Source organism: Coturnix japonica, chromosome 2 (genome assembly GCF_001577835.2).
Source record: "Coturnix japonica isolate 7356 chromosome 2, Coturnix japonica 2.1, whole genome shotgun sequence".
Lineage (NCBI taxonomy): Eukaryota > Metazoa > Chordata > Aves > Galliformes > Phasianidae > Coturnix > Coturnix japonica.
Window position 1 is genome coordinate 89,304,489 of NC_029517.1, and position 25,433 is coordinate 89,329,921.

Consider the following 25,433-nt stretch of genomic DNA (forward strand, 5'->3'; position numbering starts at 1 on the left):
GAGCAATATTTTTAAAGACCTTCTAAGTGACATTGGTCTAAGGAAGGAAGGAACAAATGTTCTAGATCTAAAGCAGATGAAAAGATGCCAAAAGGAAAGGACTGGCACAAAATGCAGTGTAACAAAATAAGTACACAAATAGGTCTATACTATTGTTATGAAAAAGTGTGCTCCAGGGGTGTTGGTCCTTCCTATAAACATTAAACGGCCAACATCAACTCCAGTCCTCTACCAAAAACTCCAAAATACACCCAAGATGGACAAGTGGTGGAAAACATTCAGTTTCCCCCAGAAGAATTTCCTCTCTATTTCCACCTTGCTATCACCCCATGACTATAGACAATGGTACACTTACTCTTATGCCTACAGCAGCATTATCAGTGTTATGAAAAGATAAGCCAGTCTAACACTCTTTTGAATTGAATTTCAAGTTCTCTTCAGATTCCAGACTTTGGAACTGTTTTGGAGAAGACCGAAAACACATACACATTTAAAGATGAAATTAATTACCACCCTGGCTAGTGCATTTATTCTGTACTAGCAGATGAGAATTGAATGCCAGTCAGCACATATTCTGCTAATGAAAGTCTTTGCTTTATTGCCCTGGTAGAACTCCAGCTAATGGAGAAAGTTCTCTCCCCACTTCAACATCAATAGTTTTCCAATTGGTGGCCCTACATCTCCTTCAGAACTATTCTGATTTTCGTCCATTTGGTGCAAGTTATGAGGTGCTGTTGGGCAGGGTACAATTTATAACAGAAGGTGTTTTTGATCAATACTTTTTTCAGTATTCTCTCTCTATGCCTTGAATATATTAGTTTTGTAAATGCCTTCAAGTAAGATCTATTTTTCTTCTCTTTTTACAGTATTTTTCCCTTTCTTTTTCCTGGTTTCTTTTAGAAATGCTTACGCATAAACTACTTTATCCATAAGGCAGGGATTATGTCTTCTGTTTTGCTTAGCACGGTGGTGTGGAAATCAACGTATCACAATTCTGCCTTCTGTGATATGTTAGCTCTCACTGAATCTGTCTGCTCGAATGCCCTGGTAAAAGGGAAAACAGCACTCAAAAATATAGCTAAAGATTATCTTATTTGAAATTTATGATCATCAATGCAACACATACTGCTGTGTAGAGATCTCCCTTTCCTAAAAAGGGATCTCTGTACTTCCACAGGACAATCCTGCTGATTTGGAATATTGTTTATTTGGTGTTTTTTAAATACAGGAAAAAACTGTCTTGTTAAAAGATTTATGCACAGAAGGGATGATCAAAATAAGGCTGCACTACATAACAATAATTATGAATTATTAATTTTGTTTGTTATATTCTTTACAGAAATGTAAATATAAGCGACAAAGAAGCGCATGGAAAGAACTGCAAAGCACTGATGAACGTGACACTCATTTAACTGACTACTGAATGAGTCCTGTCTCTCACTGGTGGGTGATTCATGTTGGTGCATGTAAGCAAAAATACTTTAAAAAAAAAAACCAAAACAAAAACATCTGTGCTTCTGGTTGTCAGGAACAATAACATTCTTTATGAGACATGACTAAAACAAGCAAAGCTCCTCACTCGATACACATCTTTTGGTCTCACCACAATAGTTTTTGTATATGGAATTTTAAATCCAGGCTTTTTTGGATACTGGATTTTTCTGGTGACTGAGGATTTTTTTTTTTTGAAGACAGCTTATAAGAAAGTGAGCAAACCTTGACAAACTGCTCATTTCCTCCATGAAAACAAAACAAACTAAAACTTAATCGTAACACTTTTTCTTCCATTTCTTCAAAAGAAAGAAAAAGGAAACAAAATTCATCAAAAGCTTCCTCTGGTCACCAAAACCACTTGAAGTCCTTGCTCAAAACCAAAGAAATTACAAGTCCTTGCACCTTAATAGCATTTAGACTCAGAAACTAATAATCAGCATAGCACATACAAACACAGTTTATGATGTTCTTGGGGAAAAAAAAAAAAAAAAAAAAGAATTTTCTAATGAAAAATGGTAACAGTTCTTTGCATCTTAAATTTCCAAGTGGCCCTACAGAGCATCCCATTGTATCTTACTAGGAAACAAAATGGTTACATATTTATCACTACTGATATTCTGTGGCCAGAAGAGCAGCCACAAAATGAGATGAGATATGCGCATATCACATACCTCTATATCAACAGTGAGAGAGATTATGGCAAATTCAAATTATCTCTAAGGAAATGAAAGCAATCAGTCCAGACTGATTCTGTCCAGATATATTAAAAAAATTCTGAGCATATCCATATCACTTTTCAGTCACATATACTCAAACAGCGGATAATTTAACATCATCCTCTTCATAAGCATCTGAATTTCACCTATTACTAATGTGACCTCTGGGTGACTTGTGTTTTCAAAACCTGACCTACTCCTGAAACTATAGTAAAAGCATTAATAAATACTGGATGAGCTTGGAAGTTTGTCTCAACTATGACACACAAACAGGAAAGGTGTGACTGACTTCAAACTTCAGTCTGAAGACAGCTCTGCCCTCTTCAGAAAAGAGAGAAATTATTCTGGAGCTGACCTACTTAAAGAGAAACTCAACTTCTGGAGCTCAATGGTATGGCAAACAACTTCTATTCTCCATCCAAGAACGGAAGGGATTACAAGCACCATGGGAATCTAATAACCTGGAGCTAAGGGTAGAAAGCACTGGAGTGAGGTACTGTCTTCTGACATTTCTGGCACTGAGAACTTTACTACAGGAAGGCAAGCAGAACTGTTGCAAGCAGGAAGTCAGCAATCTGACATTTCTGTTGATTTATCATCACACACTAACTAATTTTTGTAGGAGGATAGCACAAAAATAATATCTTTAAGCAAAATGAGCTATCTAATTATACATGCAGCAACATATGCCTGTTAAAAAGATATATGCAAGGTAAAAAGTATATTTATGATGAATGCATAAAAAACAGGACAAAAGAGCACAGCCTTTTCTTAAAAAAAAAAAACCACATTGTTTCGAGACAAGGACATTTATTGGAGGAACTGGAAAAGAGAATCAGCACAAGAAAGAAAAAATAATTCCACAGAATTCTATATCTGTCTTTGTACCAATACAGAATAGAGCATTTACAGTATTGCCAGTAAGAAAACTGTCCAAACCAAAGCAGCTTTAGATGAACCAAGATCAGGGTTCATCAATAGGAACACAAATAGACCAGGCTCCCTCTGAAGGATCATCACTAATTTACATGTCATTCTTCATCTATTTCCTGTAGGTTTTAACAGCTACAGAAAAAACATCCAACTGTCACACTTGATTAAGAATGCCTTAAATAGTCATTTTTCTCTTCATTCCTTTTCATATCATTTTTAATTAGCAACACAGTTAGTCATAAACAGAAGCTGTCTAATTCAATGGAAAATGCAAAATATACCCTGTTTGCTTTAGAAAGGTTTCATGTTTGGTTCTGACCAATGATGATTTGCATTTTTTAGCTCTGTTCCCCCTGTGTTTCTCATGTTAACTCAAAAGATGAAAGCTGAGCTTTCTGTTTACAAAAAAACTTCCCAGTGGTCAGCAATAACAGAAAAATCAGATGAGCAGAAGGACATGAAAGTTCAAAGTGTTGAAAAAAAAATGAAGTCTCAAAAACTCACAAAGAATTTGAACGTCTTTCCCAAAGCTCTAAAATCTTTTTCTCTTGCAGTCAAGCTTACATTACTGCAGAAAACAACATTTTCAATACAATGTGTGGAAAAGTAGGTGTTGAAATCCCATCAATAACTAGTTGTGGCTAGCATGGTGTTGAGATACTATGCTAAGCAGACAAATGTAGCTTAGGTATTCATTGAATCAGTTATTTCAAGGAATCTAAGGATCAGTTATTTCAAGGAATCTGAGTGAGTTAGCGGAACATTATTTTGCCCAGAGTATTATGTTCTATTCTGCCTTCTGATAAAAGCTGACCGTATTACTCTCCTCCTTACTACATGACCCTACTTAACTACAACACACTCTAATATTATTCTATTTATTAGCACAGATATAATCCACATAATACTGCATTACACTTTTGATAACTCTCCAGTGATACAAACATCAGATTTTTAGTACTTGCAAACAAGTGATTTTACCCCAAACAAGGCCCCACACTTTCTTTCACATTAAAATTCAAACTGCTTAGCATTTTATGAATATAGTCAATAACTACAGATGGGAAACATTGAAATTTGTAGGTTTTTTCTTTTTTTTTTTTTTTCCCGGTTACTAATTATCTCTGCGTTTCTCTCTTCCCTTGTCTCTCCTTAATTTTTCATTGTGGTACATGCAAAACAGTTCTGCTTTGAATGTAAAAAAAAATCAGAGACCTCATTTTTTTTGTACTCAAATGAAATAGTACACCACATCACATAGAAGCATGTTATAAGAAGTTAATAATTATTATCTTTGTTTCATATTTTCTGCTTCTCTGTCAATTGTTGATATTGACCTGTTTTGGAATAAGGATAATATTGACCAATACTGCACAGATAGCAGAGATTCCTGAAATTTGCCAAAAGTTTAACCCTGTCAATTCATTCACATAGTTATTTTTATTATTGATCTTTGTTTCCATTCTCCGTAATGAGACTAAGGAAAGTGCCCCCTGCTCCAACCTCAAACAGCCTCAAAAATATTCTGATGACACACCACTGAGCAAATAGATTATTTTTCCTGCTAGGATGAATTGAACAGACTCATCTTTAGCAGCTGAAGTTAAACCTCATTTCAGTCTCTTCACTGAAGAGACACTTGATGCTGACACCTGGCATGATGCTCTTCTCTCAGCTATGGACTGGGACACTTACATTTCCTAGTCAGCTAGTTGTCTTTCTTGAGGGATTTAACACAGATCATGCCATGACTATTAACTCTGTGATACCTACCTGTTTAAGGAATAAAAGATAAACTCAAGTCTCTACAGTGTACACCCTAGCTATTTATGCTACTTAGCCCTTCCTAAAGGATAACAAAGGATTACTACTTTCTTGTAGGTCATGGGATTTACTTCTGCTGTTCGTGCCCTGGGTCTGTAACATCCATGACCCTGGCACAGTGCCAAGGTAGCTTATGAATACAGATCTCCTTGGCAAGCCATAAGCATCTACAACATGAGACATAACTGTGTGTATATATATACACACAGCATGCCACATATATAGACAGGTATATACATACATATAGTTACAATGCAGTCATTCACCATGTGCTGACCAAGGCAGAGCATAACATGATGTCCCACCAGCACCACAAGATCTCATCTTGCCAACCAATGCCCTGCAACCCCCAAGCAGCAGCTGGGCCCCAGCCAACTCCCCACAGCTATATGGCCTTCTGTGTGTTGTCATGTGGTACAGAATGTTCCCCCATCCTAGTTTCTGTCCTGTCCCAAAGCAGTGACCAAACATCAGTTTGATATTAACACTGCTTGAGCCAAAATCAGGACAAGATAACAGCTTTACCCTTAGCATAACTATTTTGCTTCAGCTCCCTTTCAACTACTCTAAGGAAGCTGTACTTACACTTAAAATCTGAGGTGTTTTGGATGTACTCTTAAAAACAGAAAACCTGACATTAGACTCAGTAATGTACTAGGCAAGAAAAAAAAAAAAAGAAGAACCAGTAGCTCCCATAGCAGTCCTGTATCCTCTTAACATTTTCTTGTAACTATACTGTTTTATAGATGAAACTGTCATTGCAAAGATGACAAATCTAACAAATAAAAGAACAAAAAAAGGGGCAATAAATCACAAGTGACACTCCAGCCCCCTGGAATGCACTCAGCCACTGCAGCAGAATGCAGGAAGATTTCCACTAACTTTACATTCTGCCCAGAGTGGGAGATCTCTGCATAACTGGTAAAAGAAATGCTGGGGCTACAATATAACAACAAGCTTGGAGTTTCACTTGTGAGAGTCAGATCATTCTCACTTAGCCTTCCCCACTATGTCACAACAGCACCATACTTCACACCAAAGTGCTTTGGCTTGTCACCATACAGGTGTTTGCCCTCCCTTTGAAAACAACACACAGCTGCCACTGATGCCAGCTACATTCAGAGTCCTTCTTAAGTTCCCACTTCTGTTTTTGTGCTAATACAATGCTTTTAGTAATGCTGAGAGTAATAAATCTGGAGTAAGTCCTTCAACATTAAAAAAAACCCAATGATATTTGAGTTGAAGTTTTTCACTTTTATACCGGAATGGCTGGTAAAAGAATCTGACCTAGACGGTGATAGATGTTATGTATTAAACTCACATCTGAAGAAATCTGTACATTTCATTATGTAGTTGAGTTCATAACTGAAGAGAAACCCACTGGAACTATTTTTATGATTCTTCTTTAGCATGGTTTAAGCATGTTGCTTAAGGTATGCAGAGTAAAATTCACCTGAGCTTTAATAGAGTCACTATCATTAAAAAAATGCTTTTCATCCTTAAGTATCAGTCATTTTACAAAATTTCTGACATATCGTATCTGATCTGTACCAAGAATTTTATCTATGAAGACCGTACAATACAGAACTCCCACTTCCAGCTGCATGTGTAATTAACAATGGGTAGTAAAAAGGGCGTTCTATGGAAATCAGTCCTAATAACATCTAGCAAAGTGGTGTCTGCTCCACTAAATCAGAAATGGAAATACTTTAATTTAAATATAAGTAGCTCAGACATATTTCAACAATTAAGAAAATGCCTGAAAGAATGAACATCCTAATCACCATTCCAAGCATGGTATTTTATCAGAATGCAGACAGAATAAAATAGATGAGGGCCAAGTGAATACCAAATATGGTCAATTTAAGCCTATTACATGAAACGTCTCTTAAAAAACAGTGAAGCAAAATTCAGATACTTTCAGGCTTTCTTGGATACACAGATTTGTTATTCAACTTTAAGTTCAAGATCACGGTCACTTTCAAGTGATAACTTCCTGAAAAATCCTATAAATGCTTTCAAATTGTACTGTAAAACTGTATTAACTGTATTTGCTTGTGCAAACATGGAGACTGTACCACAAGAACCATTATGCTTCACGTACATACAGCCTTTTCTCTTGGCTGAGAAATGATAAAAACTTCCCCTTGCCAGAAACTCCAAAGGAGTACTGAAGCAAGGAGTGGCTGTAGAGATATTTATGGCAAACAGCAGGTAATCCCACTGTTGGAAGACATTTCTATATGGAAATGAGGGAGAGAGGAAAGACAGAGGAACTAATACGTTTATAAACTTATTTACCAGTAAGCGCCAGAATGAGTTGATGGAGACTGCACATGTGAGTTGGCTTGAAAGCTAAATTGTATCATTGCAGCTTTCTGAAGAGGAAGAACTTCCAAAAATGTAACAACGCTCAAGAACACAGACAAGATTTTAAACTTCTGTTATGCAAGAAGCACCAACTTCTCCCCCAGAAAGAAAAAAGAAAATCCCAACCCTGTCCTCCTGACTACAAGCTATCTATCTCCCCAAATCCTAAAAGACAAACGTAATTTCTTGATTGCAAATGAGAATACTTTGGTGTTCAGCAGATAAGTAAGGAAAAGGCATTAAGCAGAAAATGCTCTGCAACGTTATTTAACAGCTATATCTGTTAGCCTTGTGATAACTATGGCTGGCAATAGCCCTATGACTTCCACATAAAGAAGCCCTTTTACACGTAGATCCTTTCCACTGCCTGAGAGTCTGTAGGAGAGAACTGGAAGGAAAATAAGCTCAATTCCCTGTTTACTCATGCCTACCCCAGCTCCTGTGCACCTCCTTTAAGAAAATCTTTGGGTTCATCACAGCGCTGCAGATACCATGACTGCCTTACTACCCTAAGGGCTCCTACACAGGCTGTCTCTAGGAAAGCATTAATTCCTCTTACTGCCACAAGAACAACCATGTGGGCAGGGAAAAAGGGTTTACACACCCTATTGTGGCAACTGAGAAGGCAGATGAAAATTCTTCCATTTTCACATCACAGTCTTTATAGCATGAGAGCTTGTAAAAAAAAACAAAAAACAAAAAACAAAAAAAAAACAGAAACAAAAAACCAACCAAAACAAAACAACAACAACAAAAAACCAACCAAACAAAAAACCAAACAGGGGAATTACTTCAGAGACTTTTTCAAACATTTCAGAGACAGCCACGAATGCTGTTTGAAGATATCAATGGATACTTTGTCCATATATAACTAATTTCTGGTTGTAATACTAGAATGTGATGGAAAGTACAGCAGTAGTAGCAGGGTAGCACAATCCTAGGCTGCAGCAAATGAGAACAAGCCCAAATGCAGCAGCCATGGACACAGAAACAAAAGAAGAAAAACTGCTTACCTTTAGAAGACCTCAGGTAAGCAGGAATCTCCAGCAACAAATACCCTCATCAACCTTTAAATGAGGCCTGGGAAGGGGTGGATCCTGGTTCCACCCCTTCCAGTCACTCAGGTTCATGCAGTGAGCTCTCCTGGGTTGGCCCTGCCTTCCCATCAGGTCCTCAATCACTGGTTCAGGCCATGACTTAGTATTTCCACTACACTGGCACAGCATTTATTTATGTTAGAAAAAAAAAAATTAAAAGTTACACATCTGATAGACAATATGAATGCCCAAGCTATGTGCCACCAGCAACAAAGAACCAACACTTTGCTATACGTTAGCCATGATACATATTTGTTAGCTATATCTCTGTTCTCCCATTGTTAACAACAGTAGATATTTTCCCATGCAGAACAGATTGGTCCTCTGGAGGTCCCTGTAGTTACTAAGTTCTGTCTTAAAAACAAATTAAAAAAAAAAGGAAAAAGAAAGAAATGAAAAACATTTATTTCTCCAACTGGAAATATATATATACTTATTTGAATCCTGAGATGAAGAAATAAAAATTGCTGAAGTTCAAGAGATGCTGTTTGTCTATTCTAAGCCTTATTTGTACTTGCAGGTAAAACACTGAGCTACATAAATGCATGTGGACAGAGCTTCTGACAGACCACTAATGAGAACAAGCTAGTACTTCCTAGCATAATACATCCATTATTCTGGTTAGCACTAATGTGATTACATAATATGAATTTACATGCAACAATTTTGTCCTGATTGACACAGTAACTTGGGCATTATGTATTTTAGCCTTGCTTTATATAACACGTACTACAGCATTAAAATCTATTGTAGGCATGCCACTAATTCTCTTTTCTTAGGCTGAATCATTTACCTGTCTCTTGTTGACCATAGGAGAATCCAGATGCTACGGATCTGAACTCCCAGTGACCCTAAGGCACCCCAGAAGCAATATTTATACACTACCCAAGTATGCCAGTGTTCCTGAAAAAGGCAATCATTTCATCACCTGCTAAATACTGACAGACTAGACCTAACTTCCCCTCTTGCATTTTCCAAACTCACCTTAGATTTTAGTTATTTGTTTAGTGCATTTTCCTTCTGTTCAAAAATAAAAGGTTTTGCACATTTATTTCCCACCAAAATGAATAGTTTCCTCGAGTTTGTAAAGATTTCAGTACATCCTGAATTGGCCTTCAAGCCACCCTCAGCCCAGTAATTGTCTCACTTCTGCACTGAGCCTTTGTGACAATTAGATCTAGAAACTTCACAGTTCTGTTCATTTTCACATCTCACACCCTAGGTTATTTTAAGACTTGAACTCATGACATAACAAGGGAATCGGTTTTACTTCTTTTTAAATTTTATGCATTTTGAAACGTTGCCAGAAAATCTGACCTTCCCAACACACAGCGGGAAAAAAATAAAACGACAAACATTAATGCAAGGTCTTTGTTCTAATTTATACATGCAATTTGTGAACCTTAAATCAATGATTTAGATAAAATAGTGTCTTGGTCTAATAACAATAAATAAATAAATAAATAAAAAGCAAGGACACCGGTAGATGTCTGTATTTAAACTACTATTGAATTTACAAATGGAGTGAGGCTAGATCTCTTCACATCAGGCTTGAAAGAACATTCCACAGATCACACACATAATGGAAACATGCAGTTGAGTTGTACATACGGCCATGCGTGCGTGCGTTTTGGTGCCAAGAACACAATTTAATTTAATGGAGCTGAAGAAAAACTTATAAACAAAAAGGAAGTTTTAACACAGAAAACTATTTACGAGAAGAGGATGAAGAAATCATTAGGGAAAAGGAGCCAAAGAAAAGGAGACAAGAATGGGCATGATGACTTGTCTATACTTGAACTTCTGACCTGTTAGTTGGTCGTCGCCTGCAGCAGGGGCGATGCGAATGTATGGTGTTGTAAGCTGAGTCACGATTATCGCAGCTAAGGCAAAGGAAGATTTCCAGGTCAGCATGCATGAGGGAAAAAAAAGCCAGACTGAAGCTAGGCCAGCAAGAAGAATCTTGGTCAATAGTTTATTGTCTGAACTTCTTATAAACAAAAAAGAAAAGGAAAAAAAACACCAAAACCAAACCAAACCAAACAAACCCGCAAACAACAGCACAAGTTTCCTTTCATCTTCAGTTGTTAGTTTGGTTATTGTGGATTAATGAGCTTTTGTAAATGACTTTCCAGAAGAGGACTCAAAGCACATTATTTGCATAAAATGCGTTTGAGGAAACTGAAGACTATTAGGCTCTGCTGGTCACAGCACTGGGCTTTCTTAGTGAAAGGCTACTGCCTATTCAGATTACTCTGCTCTTAGCTTCCCTGTGTAATTTGTACTCATTTAACATTTTATTATCTCATTTTATTATATCATATTTTTCTTATTATTTCTTGTTAGGACAATTTTCACGTAAATGCTCTTGAGCTACCTTAGATTCATTTTTATTGTACCTACTTAGGTTTCTGCTCTGGAAATGGACACACTACCCATACACTTAACTTTCAATGTTCAAAGAAGGACCACTGACACTTATCACCTTTGAGTTAGGTATGTTTTTAGCTCACTTAGGTCCGAGCTTTACCTGAGCTCATGTTCTGCCACTACAACAAGAAAAAGCTGAAAAGCTCAGATTCCCTATGTGCTCCAAGTACCCTGATTTCTTTGTCTGAGCTGTAACAGTCCTTGACTGTTACAGATAAATATTAGCATGGCTTGCAGTAATAAGAACTTGTACTTCTTTATTTGCCATTATGATTGCCTCTAAATGGTTAAGCACACTACGATACCTACATATTAAGGAATATAAAAAAAAAAATTAAAAGGTCAGATCCAACATGATGCAGCTGGAGAATGATGCAAAGCAAAAATATTGGAAAATTAAGGAGAAAATTATATGAAAGATCACTAATTTACATAGAACAGCCTGGGTACTATTAGAAATGTGGCAGTGAGTGAGGAAAATAGATCATCTACCATCTGCAGACAATTAAACTCAAAACTGCTGCTGCATAATATTTTGAAATATCCCTCTGCAACACTGAAACACAGTGTTGATAGTAGCTGCTATAGTACTGAAGTACTGTTGCTATTGGATTTAAAATATTATAATATTCTTTTCTCTCTCATAATTAATGAAAGCCTTCCAATGCCACAAAATTTGAACAATAATGTCTCCCTCTTGAGAACTGGAATCCTAGGAGATAGCCAAGATGTCTCTATCCAGACAGAGTTGTAAGTCATATCAGGAAATATAGTCTTAATATAAATCACAAAACACCATAAAGTTGATAGCAATAAAGTTGGAAGGGTTCTGGACTGCTTTCAAGTTCGTCTGCTGAGATTTCACAACCATTTAGCTTGAAGAAAGACTACATATATGAAAGCCATATTTCAAACAAAATACGACAACCTTTATTACCACTGGTATGAAAGTTTCTTCCCAATTTTTGTTTGTTTGTTTGTTTAATTATCTTGTTGAAAGTAATGGGAGTGGAAACCCTGCAGTCTCCACATTTGTATATACACCACATACAGAGTTCCTAGAAGGCTTTCTCTACAGACAACAGAAGAAGAGAACAGAAGATTCTACATCACAAGAGAATACTGTCTGATCTTTCTCCAAGCCAAGTCAGTGGCAAAGGTTCTCTCTGACTTCAGCAGAAGGTGGAGGAGAACAAAATCCAATATTCTGATCCTAAATTACAATTGCTGGAATTGAGATTTTTATATGATCTCAAAAAAAGGTGGTGTTTGTGGGTGAAATGCAGACATGTGGGCTGCGAATGGGACAGGACAGTTCTCTGTTTTGTCTCAGTGCATGTGTGGTGACTTCTGACCTACAGAAAGTAAGAAGTCTGCTTTTCTCCTTAGCTCTACTGGATCTAAACGGGAAAAACTATTTGTACAGACATGTATAATTAATCTCATATCACAGTAGGTCACAGTCTACATTTTAGTTTTCAAAAAATAATGTAGTTTGAATATATAATAGAGATTCTAGATTTGTAAGCACGGTGATTAGTGCTTTTCAGCAGGCCCTCTGGAAAATTTTGCACCAGGGACTATAAATGCCTTTGAGAGCACTTCTGACTTCCAAATTCTCACAATAACCCCTTGTATTACTTCACAGGCTGCACAAAGGTATTATGAACAATTCTGAAACGAGCTTTCGAAGCAAAAAATTACAGAGATTTGTTTAAAATAAAAGCTGCAGTTCTCATCTCTCTATTGTCAGATGTGCTACCTTGTTGCTATGGAAGCTATTCCCATCCATGAAGTCACCCTCACTTCTCAAATGAGAGAGTAAGGTTTTCCAGTCAGTCAAGTAATTGTAATATTTGAGCATCCATTAGATATTAGGACTACAAATCTTCAAATAATCTAAAACCCATCCCCCTAATCACCTATTATGATTTGCGAGGCAATGTAATCTGCTCCAGGCAACACCAAAACTCCCAGAAAACAGTATAGGATTTCATTTTAACCTTATATTAATATCTTTTATATTTTATTAGGCTTTGGTGAAGATATCTGAAAGTTTGCTATGGTATAGTAATCAGTCAGTAAACTGGAAATAAAACTTCTTCCTTTGTTTCTTGGGGGGGGAAAAAAAGGAAGAGTTTGAAGAGATATGAAAAGTGTATTTCTCATATAAGGAAAGAGGCAACCATGTGCTAACATTTCATTTATTTTTCAGTAATGAGATTCTAATCTATCATGTTTATATACATTGGAGGTGGTGGAACAACAAAGTCTGAGTGGAAACGGAATCAAGGTGAAGCCAGCTATGTTGAGAATAGCCACTATGAGATACAACAAAGAATTTTTTGTGTCACACTCTTACCAGGTGCCCAAACTGCAAGGAAGTATTAACTGCTTCTCTTTAGCAGTAGTTCCTTTCCTTTTATTTTCCTCTACTGCAACCTCCACATAATCATATTATCACAGCATCTCTTTTTCATGCCTTGAAGCTGGCGCTAGCTAGAGGTACACAGAAGATGAGACTACAATGATAATCACAAACAAGCCCTCGTCTTCAAAGTTAGATATATGAGCAATCTGTTTACACTTCCTCTTTGGGGATCACACTCATAGCTAGCACTGCCTCGACCATACCATCTTGCTCACAAATGGCAGTAAGATGTGCTGACATTCCAATAAATAGAGCTGTTCTATGCCATGAAAATGAAGAACACAATTTCTCCACTCTTCTTTTGCAAAGCAATAAAGATAATTGCTTATGAGGAAGGGGTGATTTTTCACTAATACATATGCAGCTACTTTGCACTCAGCAATTGGCAATTTTACAAGTCTATTATATATAAAAATGTCCGGAACATTGAGAGATCATATAAAAACCCCCAGAATATATTTAAGAAAATATGTTGAAGTAAACAACTAGAAATTAGTAGCATGTTTATTATTAAGAACAAACAAACAAACAAACTTCCTAATTCTCAGCTAGAGACACAAATGAATTATTTAAAATTCTGTGATAGATTTAATGATGTCTTTTAGCAACATAAAACACTTCTGGAAGACCAAGTGAAGGAAAGGTCAACAGTCCGAATTACAGAATACATCACATAATATGAACATACCTTTTGTGGCTACCCTGACGCAGTCAATTTTGGTTTCCTGTGTAAAATAAAGAGGGAAAAGGTCACATCTGGTGTTTCTAAGCAGAGAATGCCATCCATGCTTCTACTCTTTAAAAGTAATGATACAATGAGAGAAAAGTGTTTATTTAGTGTTCTTTGTTACATATTTAACTTGTTATGAAGTAACTCCAATAGTATGGACAAAAACTGCTTTGCTATGTTACTCAAGCAGTTCAGTTAGTAAAGAAGACAGACGCATGATTCACAAAAGCACAGGCAAGTGTTCAGCTTTTTTACTTTGGTTACTTAATGACCTTGGGAGATTTTTTTCTTACAGGTAAGTATAATTCTAAGCATCATGCTAGACAATTTTAGAAAGAAAAAATAATCGATGGTGTTTCACATTTCTGCACTATCAGTGCAATGTGAAAGAGGGACCATTATGGTTTCTGGCAGAAAACATTTCCAGGCTGTCAGCACAGACAGCCAAAGCTTATCAAGAATTGAAGGGCTCTGGGTTGGTCTGTCCAGGAAATGAAAAACAATTCCAGGAAGAATTAGCCTGATGAAACATGATCTCTGAAGGCCTTTTTACACACTTTCATTCCAGCTCCATCTAGTTATTTTTCTTTTACTGATTGCAGAAAGGAAAAGAATAAAGATTATTTCTAATTCAGCCAGGGCAACCAAATGAGAAAGTGTGAGTTGAACACATTATAAACTAAGGTAATGGGATTGGACAAGCCAAGACAGATGTGCTAAAAGCCACAATCAAGTTTGGCTTAAATTTAACAAAAGGAATCACAGTACTCCTTTTATCTTTGAAGCGGGAAAACAAAAACAAAAACAAAAAAGATGAAAAGCCAATAAATTAGGCTCATTGGACAGCTTTTAGATAATGACAAAATGGCAACGCACTACTTTGTTTACTCACTATTGACAAAGTGCACTGTTTTCTCTTCCTCTTTCTGCAACCTCTAATCATTAAGCTATACCAGGTCAGGAGAACTGTTATTTTTAAAATTCAGTGCATTAAATTTCACAGTTACTCCATTTTCTCATTAGCAATTACACTGGGCATCTTGATAGTTGGTGCCAAGTATCTATTTACACACACTGTATAAAACCACATCGGTCATAAGACTTACCCCATTGGCTCTGCTAGCAGCTTGAAAATAGATGCTGTAGCTCTTATGAGGAAGAAGAGGAGTGTTCCAGAAGCCACTGTAGGTTTTGTTATCACCAATAGTAAAAGGCTGAGCAGCTTGTAAACCATTGGCAGGAAACTCTGCAGCGAAGTAGTACCGGGAATTCAAAAGTGAGGCATTCTGGAAATGAATGGGCACTGGGTAGCACTTCAGGATCTCAGTTGTCTTTTTGGTCCTCCGAGGGCGTTCCTCTTCAACAACTATTTGGTAGACACTAGGAGTGTAGAAAGGAAAAAAGAAAAAAATGCATATGGGTCACTGTAACACTTGGGCAGTCAATTCTTTCTGAGACCTTAATGTCACATTCCAGTATTTATGGAAAAAAACAAACAAACAACACACTACCACCACCAGCCTGTAAAAAGTAAACAAAATGGGAAGGAAGTGTCATTTTGGTATTCAGGTGTACAAATTTATTGTATAGATTCACGCTTTCAGATAAATTAATTTTGTTTTAGAAAAATACAATTAACCACATACATCACTGCTTTCCATGCAGGAAATTCATGGAACACTTTCTTGCTTGAACTCTTGTACAGAAAAAGCTTCCTTGATTAGTACTAAAACATAGAATTAAGTATTATTTTGTTCAAAGAAGTAAGTGTAAAGCTATAGATACTATCTTCTACCCTGTTTATCTTGCCTAAGTGAAATTAAATGAGTAGTTAGATAAAAATGAAGAAATAAATTACAAAGAGACAGGGAACAGTATCTGCTTAACTGTTGACATCGTAACTATTTATAAAAGCATACATTAAGTAAATTACAGTCTTTTAAAATTTTGGTGGTATATCAACTGTTACTGAGCAAGGATGAACTACTTTTTGATGGATGTTATTTTCACTCAGCAAAGCACTTTTAATACATCTTAGGGATAATCTTGTTCTTAAGCATTTCTGCATTCTGCAGAGCAATTCAGGCTGTAGTTGCATGTTTTGCTGTACTGGACCTACAGGGAGTAGCCCATTCCTCTCCACTGTAAAGGTGCAGTGGACATTCAAGCAGGAACAAAGAAACTCTGATTTCTGCTGTGTATGCAAACAGCGAAATCATTATACCCTCACAGTTGCTGTAAAAGTCTGAGTCAGTGCTTTCAGATTTGTGAAGTGGGGCATCCATGTCTCTAAAGAGGACTTGCTTGCAACTTTATTGCTTCAGTGGGGACCAGTGATTCTTAATCATTATTTGTCTTCTGAAATCTTCAATCCAAGTAAGCAAGTCAGTATGGGTAACAGACGTTAAAGAGACAGTGTGTCTACTTTTCTTCATGCCATCTACATCTAATAACAATCTACAGTATTTCAAGTTGATAATTCATAACCAACAGCGATCTCTGCATAGGATATATTCCTTTAAGAGGCAATAGTCACACAGTCTTCTGACATGTCCCCACTCCGCCATCTGTAGGTAGGCCCTTGTGTTTAATAAAGCCTGCTGAAAGCACAGCGACAGTTAGGCTGGGCTTCTGTGGTCAGTTCAGACTACAGAGGTCTTCTCTTGTCTTCCTGAATTAGATCGTTACTGTTAAGACAATTAGGTGTCTTTTTGATGATGGCTAAACAACAAATCCCATTAAAGTCAGTAGGGTGCAAGTCAGGACAGGCAGCAGATTTTAAAGAATTTCAGGTCAACTGAATTGCTTTCTGGGCTCTTACTGACTACAGTAACACATCTAAAAATCTGCAACAGCACACCTAATTTTGGATTTTTCAATCCAAAAAAGAAGCCTATACAGAAATCTATCTGTGTTTAAGTTAAATCAGGTACAGCCACAGAGACAAACAAGTACCTTGAGGGTCCACTTGAAGACCACTGTCAGTACATTACCTGGAAAATGAAGTCTTCATTTTTAGTGGAAATATTTTCATTAGTTGATTAATTCTATGCTAAGCAGTAAGTGAAGGTCAATACATAGCAGCCTGTCTGCGGTCCAAATCAACAGCTGACAATTTTAGAACAAAAAGTAGCTCAGAAGAGTTATTCCAGGTTACTTTGAAGAAAGACTGTTAACTCCTCTGGCTTCAAAATTACAGTGAATCTACAGTAAATACTGTTTGAGAATTGAAAAGGAGTATTGGGGGAAAAAAAAAGTAGAGAATGATTTAAACATGTGCTCTTGCAAGGTATAAAACTAGACACGCCTACCAAATACCACAGCAAAAATAAGAATCCCTCGTTCTCACTAAAACACAGATAGTAAATCAAGTTTTGGATTTGCTGTCAGTCCTCAGGAGAGCTGTCACGTATTTTTCTTGCATCAGGACTGAATATAAGAAGGATCTCGTTCCAGGCTAGGTAATAAGAATTATTTCACTATCAGTTGAAATGAGCATTCTTTTCATTTTTCTCTCAGAGATTATAGCTAAAGATTGTAGACCTTTTAGAAACAAATCTGTCATTAAAACACTGCTTTTCCTCTTGCAAATTCATATTGGTTATACTGCATGCACTACTCCAGTGTATATTACATTTTAAATGCATGCCGTCTATTCATCTTCAGAAACATTAAAGAAAGAGATAAGTTGACTGGAGCAATTTCAAACTCAGGATGTCTTTTCATCCTTACTCCACAAGACAAATTAGATTTGCAAGCATCTAGACCTCAAATCTATTTGCTCTTTAATAATTTAAGTACTAAAAGGTCAAGCAGCTCTTTTCTGTTCCCCTTTATCAAAGTCCAAGTGCTAATGAAAAACAACTAAATCCTATCTGCTGCCCATTTTCCACACTGTTGTTGCTCCAATGTAAATTAACACATTATAAGTACCTGGGTCAATGGAAACCTAACAGAACTTCATTAATGATATGTTTCACATTTGTATAAACAAGATCATCTTGCTAACAAATGTTATAATATTAAATCAACTACAATTATTATCAAAATGTTTCACTGATTCTTATAGTTGAAATTGCTTTCTTTAATGTGTAGCTGTTTAATTGTTTATGCTGAAAAGGGTTCAAACCTAAGAAACTGTGCTAGAACTGCATCAGAACTCTACTATTCCTCAGAGGTATTAGTCATATTTTCTGCTTATTTGAAGTTGCATTATTCCTTTTCCACACCTCTATATGTCAGAGGATAAAGACTTCACATCTGTAATAAAAAAATATATATATATATATATAAATTCTACACTGCAGAGGAAGGTGTTGAAAGTATATCAGCTATTGGTAGGAATTATACTGAACTTTCTGGAGGAAAGAAATGTAATTTGGGTTTCATTTACATTATGCAATTCTACTGCAGAATTCCAATGTCTTGGAAATTGAACACAAAATCTACTTTTATACTGACTGAAATTTAGAGCTACATCAATAATGAAACACATGGCAATTACTGTAAACTTAGGATTCAAACATTTCAAATGTTGGGGTAAAAAGTGTAGACAAACTAAAAAAGGGTGCAATTTTTGAACTGTTTTTTATTTTAACAATTCCAAAATGGTTCCGAATTTAAATGATTATACAGAGATGCAGTTCTAAACATAATGAGGCCCATAATTTGGTTATCAATTAGAATCATAGAATCATAGAATCACCAAGGTTGGAAAAGACCTAAAAGATCACCCAGTCCAACTGTTCACCTATTGCCAATAGCTCCCATTAAACCATGTCCCTTAACACAACATCCAGTCGTTCCTTGAATATCCCCAGGGCTGGTGACTCCACCACCTCCCTGGGCAGACTTACCAGGCTTCCCAGATATTTAGTGAAACTGAGTTGCTCAAATTAAAATGATCTTTCAGTGACTCCTAAATATAGATACTTTTTTTTAATTTTTAATTTTTTTTTTTCAGAAAAAGCTGAAAAAAGAAAAAAGCATGAAAGAAGAAAGACAACATTCTAACAAATTAATCAAAGATACTGAAAGAATTTAGATATTAGAAAAATGAACCATGGTGTCAGTCACACACTGAATCTTGACAACAAGATTTTATTTAATCAAAGTCTCATTCAGAGAGATAAAGAAATTTTCCAGAGAGGTCTACTGAGTAAAAGAGTGGATTTCCAGGTTCCTAAAAACAGAATTCCTGAAAATGAACAATCTAGGTATTTTTCAGTTGAAGTCTAAGAATCTGTGAAGTTTATGTATCTGCAGCTCCACCAAAAGCAATCTCAAATTGAAACAAAAGGAAAACAAGATTGGTTACGTTATCACTGAACATCTGCCCAATTTCTTCTCTCTTTAACAGTCTTGATGTTTAACTTAACTGCAAGCAATTTGTTGACACCAACAGGAATTTAAGAAAAAAAAAAAAAAAAACTACAGAAGAATATTTACAGAAGAAAATACAGAAAAAACGTACAAAAAGCATCCCACGTTTGACATCATGGGCCAATGTAATGAAATAGGAGGCATTACTTTTGGAGCAGCCCTTGTAGTTTGTATTATCACCCCAAGTCAGAAGGTTTTAGGCAAACAAAAGTTCCACAGTCTGGAAGGTTTCTACATCTGAAGGACAGTTGATACTTCCAGTTGTTGAAAATTAAATGGAAAGAAACCATTTCATTCTGATGATGACAGACATTATTTTCTGACTTTGTGAGCCAAGAGTTAAGTCTGGTTAGCTTCTCCAAGGCAGTGTCTCTCTTCATTTTCATGAAGCACTACTACTACCAACTGAAGTTTCCAGCCCATGGGAAAAGTCTCATATTCAAATTCCAGAGAGACACAAAACTTTCTCCACCATACTTGGAGTGAACACAAGAGGGACTAATATTAAACAGCACCTCCACTGTCATGCAAGTAGCCCTATTTCTCAGATCAATCAGAACAGAAATACCTAAACAGCTATAAAAGAGGAGATAAGACAGCTCAGGTTCAGCCTCCAGAGATACAGCCAAATGTAAACTCTCAGGTGTCGTAATAAAGCTTTACCTTAATAAACCCAAGTCCACTTGGGAATGGTGCCTGGTTTTTAATAAAAAACTCCTAAGCTTCTTTGTGACTGCCCACCTCTTTCATATGGATAGTTTCAAAGACTGAAAAGTGAAAATTTACAAAGGGGATTTTCTGAAAAAAAAAACAAAACAAAACATCCAAGCAAATCTCTATTTAGCACTGCTGTACATATATAAAGGAAATCATGACAGGCCTCCTGTGGGAACTATTATGTTACTCAAAGGTAAAGATATTTTGCTTGTTCTTTCCTCCAAGGACAGTCACTAGGGGAGTATATGACACTGCACTAAATTCCTTGGAGAACAGAAATCGTACTACATGATATCTTAATTGCAGCAGAGACTAATATGTCCTGAAAGTGGTCACTATAAAATCATCATGGTCTTAAAGGTTCCTTCCAAACACAGAAAAAAATCTCTTGTGAACTGGACTTTCTGTGACTTAAGGGAGGTGTATGAGCATGAACTACAAAAATTCTTAGAAGAAAACCTGCAAATTAGAAATACAGGACAATGATATGTGCTCCTTCTACCTTCCAGAGGCCAGACGGGTGCCACCTAATCCCAATGACAAAATCTATTTCATTTTTTCCTTAATTCTTAGTATACAGATTCGCCATTTCGGAGAACCTAAGTCAGGGGTAGAGAACATCAAGCAAATCTTCAGCCCTGTAATCTAAGACAATCATGTACCATTCACAAAAGTTCTGTGAGTTTATTATCTTTTGCATTTAGATTTAGTTATCATAAATGACCCAAAGTACTACTTTGAGTTCTTGGCAAATAAACTGATTTAGTTTGCGATACTTTTTTTTTTTTTTTTACTGTACAGATTTAGGAAACAGTGGATAATCTGTGTTGAATATCACAACACATAGTGTGCTGAGGATGGACTGTAGTCTTTAACTTTCTCCAGTTCATCCTTTGCAAAATCAATACATTCTACACACATGCTAAACTATCCTTATTCAAAGCAAGTATTAGTTCATTACTAGAACAACATAACAAAACTGATAAGAACCATTTGATCCAAACAGGTAAGTGGAGGTTAGATGAAATGCCAATAATTACTGTGACAGAAGAGACTGCTCTGTTGTAAAGCAGATTCACTGACCATGGGGAATCAGAATCGTTCTCTTAGCCCTACTACTCTCACCAAATCCTACATAAAAAATGATGAAAAATCCTTCTTTCTTACTTCCCTTCTTTCTCTACCCCACCCCCTCAGGTATAGAGCCATGTGGTTAATTATTAATGATTACTTAAATGCTAGTGCTAGTCCAATTAGGACTTACTTGGAAGTTATACCAAACATACTGCGTAGGAGAATTCATGGTAGAATTAGGAAGAACAGGACAACAAGGATGCGACTATACCTTCACAACTGCTACATGCATTTCTGCACTAAGAATTCCTTAATTCTGAAGTAATTTCCCTATTCCTCCCCACGGGGCTATTTACAGCTATGTACTGTGATAGCCAGTGTGATAACAGACAATATATTAGTCACTCTCCAATGCTCTGAAGTAACAAAATCTACCTTTTCTTTTTCTTTAAGGATAAGCATAGGCTCCCCTTTGTCAATGTGAAGGTAGTTTTATTTTCTTATTTCTTCTAATGAAATAAAACATAAAGATCATTGCAGGCTACAGGAAAAACTATGATACAAATGATACGTACATCTCCATCCTTGATACTGATTCATGAATTTGGCTGCTAATTCTTCAAACTCTCAAATGTCAAGAAAATATGCAGATTTTGCAGTTTATATAGTCCTGGACAGAACAAATTGAGTGCAAAATGACAATAAAATTAAACCTACTTGTAATGGTATTTCTTCACTTGACTGCACTGGAACAGGCTGTCTAGAAAGGTGGTGGATGCCACGTCCCTGGAGACACTCAAGGTCAGGCTGGATGGGGCTCTGAGCAACCTGATCTGCTGTAGGTGTCCCTGTTCATTGCAGGGCAGTTGGACTGGATGACCTTTACAGGTCCCCAGCAACTCAAATGATTCTATGATTCTGTGTAATTTTCTACAGGTATAACTAATACAAGACAAGAGAGCATTTGGCTCTGCATTCATAAATACTCTCAGGCATTACCACTGTATTTGCTAGATGTGCAAAAGACATCTCTGATCACAGATCTCCACAAATATGCTCCATTCTGTATCAGTGAGATCTAGCTACAATGTACAGCCTGCAAGTGAAAAGCTAAGGAAGGTGTCTGGAGGTATTATATATATGTATTTTGTCTTCCGAACAAGAAATGTTCAGAATGAAGAGGCTGTGAGGACACATTTCAATAGTTCTAGCTTGTGGGTAGGTAACTGTGTGTGTGCGAAAGCAGGAAGAAAAACTGAGCAAACAAAACCAAGTAAAAACTGGAAGATGCAAGTGTACAGAAGATATACATGGCTCTACATGGGAATGTACAGAATGATGAAAACAAAAAGGAAAAGAACTGAATATACTGAAAATGGGTTGAGATGTACCATTATCTTTGATAAGAAAGAAATATAAGAATAAGGAGAAGGAAAGTTAAAATAAAAATGAAGCCAATCTAGTGGAGACAAATTTTCAGCACTGCATTTTCCAACAAGTAACATTCAGCTACTCTTTATAAATCACATGCAGTATGTTTGTAAAAGGTGGCTGATTTCATAATTATGTTAGCAAATAATCCAATTTACTTTTGTAAGATTTGGGGGAAAAACTATTTACCCTGATGCAAGATCTATTTACAATCATGATGATCTATGGAGTATTTTATGAGCTGTTCTATGAATTTCTCCTATATATAACTCTGGTATACACAAGATGATAGCCCTTCTATAAGGCATGCCACTATGTTATTTTTGGCAGTATAAAACTCCTCCACTGATGTTTCTTTTATGCATATGGGATAACAACACTCCATTTCCATTGACCCAGCACTAGATTCTTACAATGCCATTTGAAAATAAATTAGTTTCAAATGACCAATAAATAGACTATGACATTGCAAGTGTCAACTTGACAATGTTTGCCCAAGAACATGCCATAATCCCATCTATATTCCAGATGCTGCTTGTGATACCCATCCCCCACCCTCAGTATGCTCAGTTCCTTTCAATATCTCCCAAATATTGGCTGGAAAAGTAGCAACACATGCTGTGGCTGTTTCTGGGCTGCATATGGGCTTGCTGGTATTTGAATTGCAGTTCTCTACTGATTGAACAAATAAACTGTAATAAAGCCTATCTTTCAGCACTGATACTAATCTGGGTCTTTCCTCTGTACCTTAATATTCTAAAATGTGATAGAAACATAATATTTATGCAACATTCATAATGTCTATTGTTGTTGTTGTTGTTTGGTTTTTTTGTTTTTTTTTTTTTCAAATATGCTTGAAAATTGACAAGAGATTCAGAATCAATGAGGAAGGAAGGAACAGAAAGATGGGAGAACAGCAAAACACACAGGCCTTGTTTTCTTTGGTGTAAACTTAATTCAGTGCCATTCTTAACTTGGATAAATTATGCAGCACACACAAGCCAAGGAGCACTCCTTTCTTTTTACCAGTAAGCAGGTTTTATTCCTACTCAGCATAAGGGCTCCATCCCTTTAGACAGCAGATACAATTGATCTCACTCCACCAGGCTTTATGCTCTTAATTTAAAGCCCAAGTAGCAGCAACACTAACTTAAATGATGATGGTCTAAACTAAATTAACCCAAGGCTTTGGATTCTCCAGGGCTTTAAGACAAACTCCACTGCAGAGCAGTAGAAAATGGGGATGCTCCCTACTTCTTTTGCAGCCTGTTCATAACATGGCTCTTAAACAAATAAAACACCTGGAGGAATGGTGAGGACAATAATTCCACCAAAAATTTCACAGCCACTTGTTATGGTTTTATGATCATCACTATTCCACATCATAACATCATGTAGTGCGCTGGGAATTAAAGTGTTAATGCCCCAGTTCCGCATACCAGAGAGAAGAAACTACGTTCCCAAGAAGACTGTTTGCTGTGTTGATATCATTCCTGTACAGGAGGGAACACATATAAGGCGGTGGCGGGTCATCTAATGCTCTCTCACTTTCCTTCAGCTATCCTCCCTGCTGCTTGACTTGACTGTCACGTCTACAACTCAGCATTAGCTGGTCAATCTCAATTCTAATTATACTGTATCATTTCTCATCACATTGTTGCTGTTTTTTCAGCAAATAATTTGGGGACCCTTGTTTTCCTATCTCTGGAGGCGTGGATTCTGAGAAATCCCTCCAACCCACTCATCAGGGGTTTACAAGCCCATAAACCATTGACACCACTATTCTGAGATCTTCTGGTGGGCATCATGAAAGGGATGTCTGAAATAGGAGTCACTCTCTGCAGACAACAACCTGTACATAAAGTTGCTTCATAACTTTCCATTATTGCCTGACCCAGAAATCCACGTTGGTCTCAAAATGCATTATGCCATAGTGCAGCATGGTTATCCTCTAGGTTATCTTTCCGCAGGAGTAAGACTAACATTTTCAGTAACCAGCACAGTCACTCCCTCTCTTAGCTGTCTGAAGAGACACAGCTCCTTTTCCTCAACAGCAGAGCTCTTTCTTGGGGAAGAAGTCAGAGTCTGGGCTACTTCACTGTATACAAACAGATGAAAAAAAGAAACGTTGCAGAGATATATTTATTTTAAGAGTATGTTCTAAGAGGTTACTTCTCCTAATATAAAAGGAACTATTTCAAGCACAGCGTGCCTGCTACACTGGCCTGCTACTGAACTGTATCTGAATTTGAGTATTTTTTTCAGCAATCACGTATCTGTAACAGGAAGGTAAGAGGGAGATGGGTGAGAGGGAGAGATGCAGAAGGAAAAAGGGAGAGACAGAAAAATCTGATTATGGCTCTCTTCTGGACTTCTATAAGCTCCGTTTTAGCAGACACGAATACCCCTCATTCCACAGTCATGCTTTATTCATGTTACCAATCTTTGGCAGTACGTACATTCGTGAACAAATGTCTTCAATGATGAAGCACAGGAAGGGCAAAATTTCATCAGACATCTCTTAATTTCACAAAAAACAAGGTCAGATGTCCCACTTGTTCTACGGGGTTTCTGCTCTCTTTTTTATGCTTAAAAAAATTCTAAAAACTAAAACAGTTTGTTACTTATAGACATTAACTATATTATATATTTTATGAGGGCTGCTCCAAAAGCAGTGTCTCCCATTTTACGATGTTGTGCCACAACATCAGGGGTGGATGTTGGTGGTACAGCAGTAGAGGTTGAACCTTCCCACCAATATTCTGTTACACGCTGTTTCTGTGTGACAAATGGCAGTAGAGCGG

At 36.8% G+C, this 25,433-nt stretch overlaps 1 protein-coding gene across 9 annotated transcripts in view; it reads right to left on the reverse strand.

Moving 5' to 3' along the window:
* The window catches only part of PTPRM (protein tyrosine phosphatase receptor type M), a 429,982-nt gene that overhangs the window by 155,282 nt on the left and 249,267 nt on the right, over positions 1 to 25,433 (reverse strand). For 6 of the 9 annotated variants that reach the window (XM_015855337.2, XM_032442648.1, XM_015855342.2 and 3 more), the window contains exons 12-14: positions 15,132 to 15,405; positions 13,984 to 14,020; positions 10,243 to 10,317 (exon numbers count right to left, since the gene is read on the reverse strand). In XM_015855337.2, coding sequence (XP_015710823.1) covers positions 10,243 to 10,317; positions 13,984 to 14,020; positions 15,132 to 15,405 — 386 coding nt within the window. The remainder of the gene's footprint in view (positions 1 to 10,242; positions 10,318 to 13,983; positions 14,021 to 15,131; positions 15,406 to 25,433) is intronic. The other 3 variants (XM_015855345.2, XM_015855344.2, XM_015855343.2) reach the window with 1 other exon arrangement.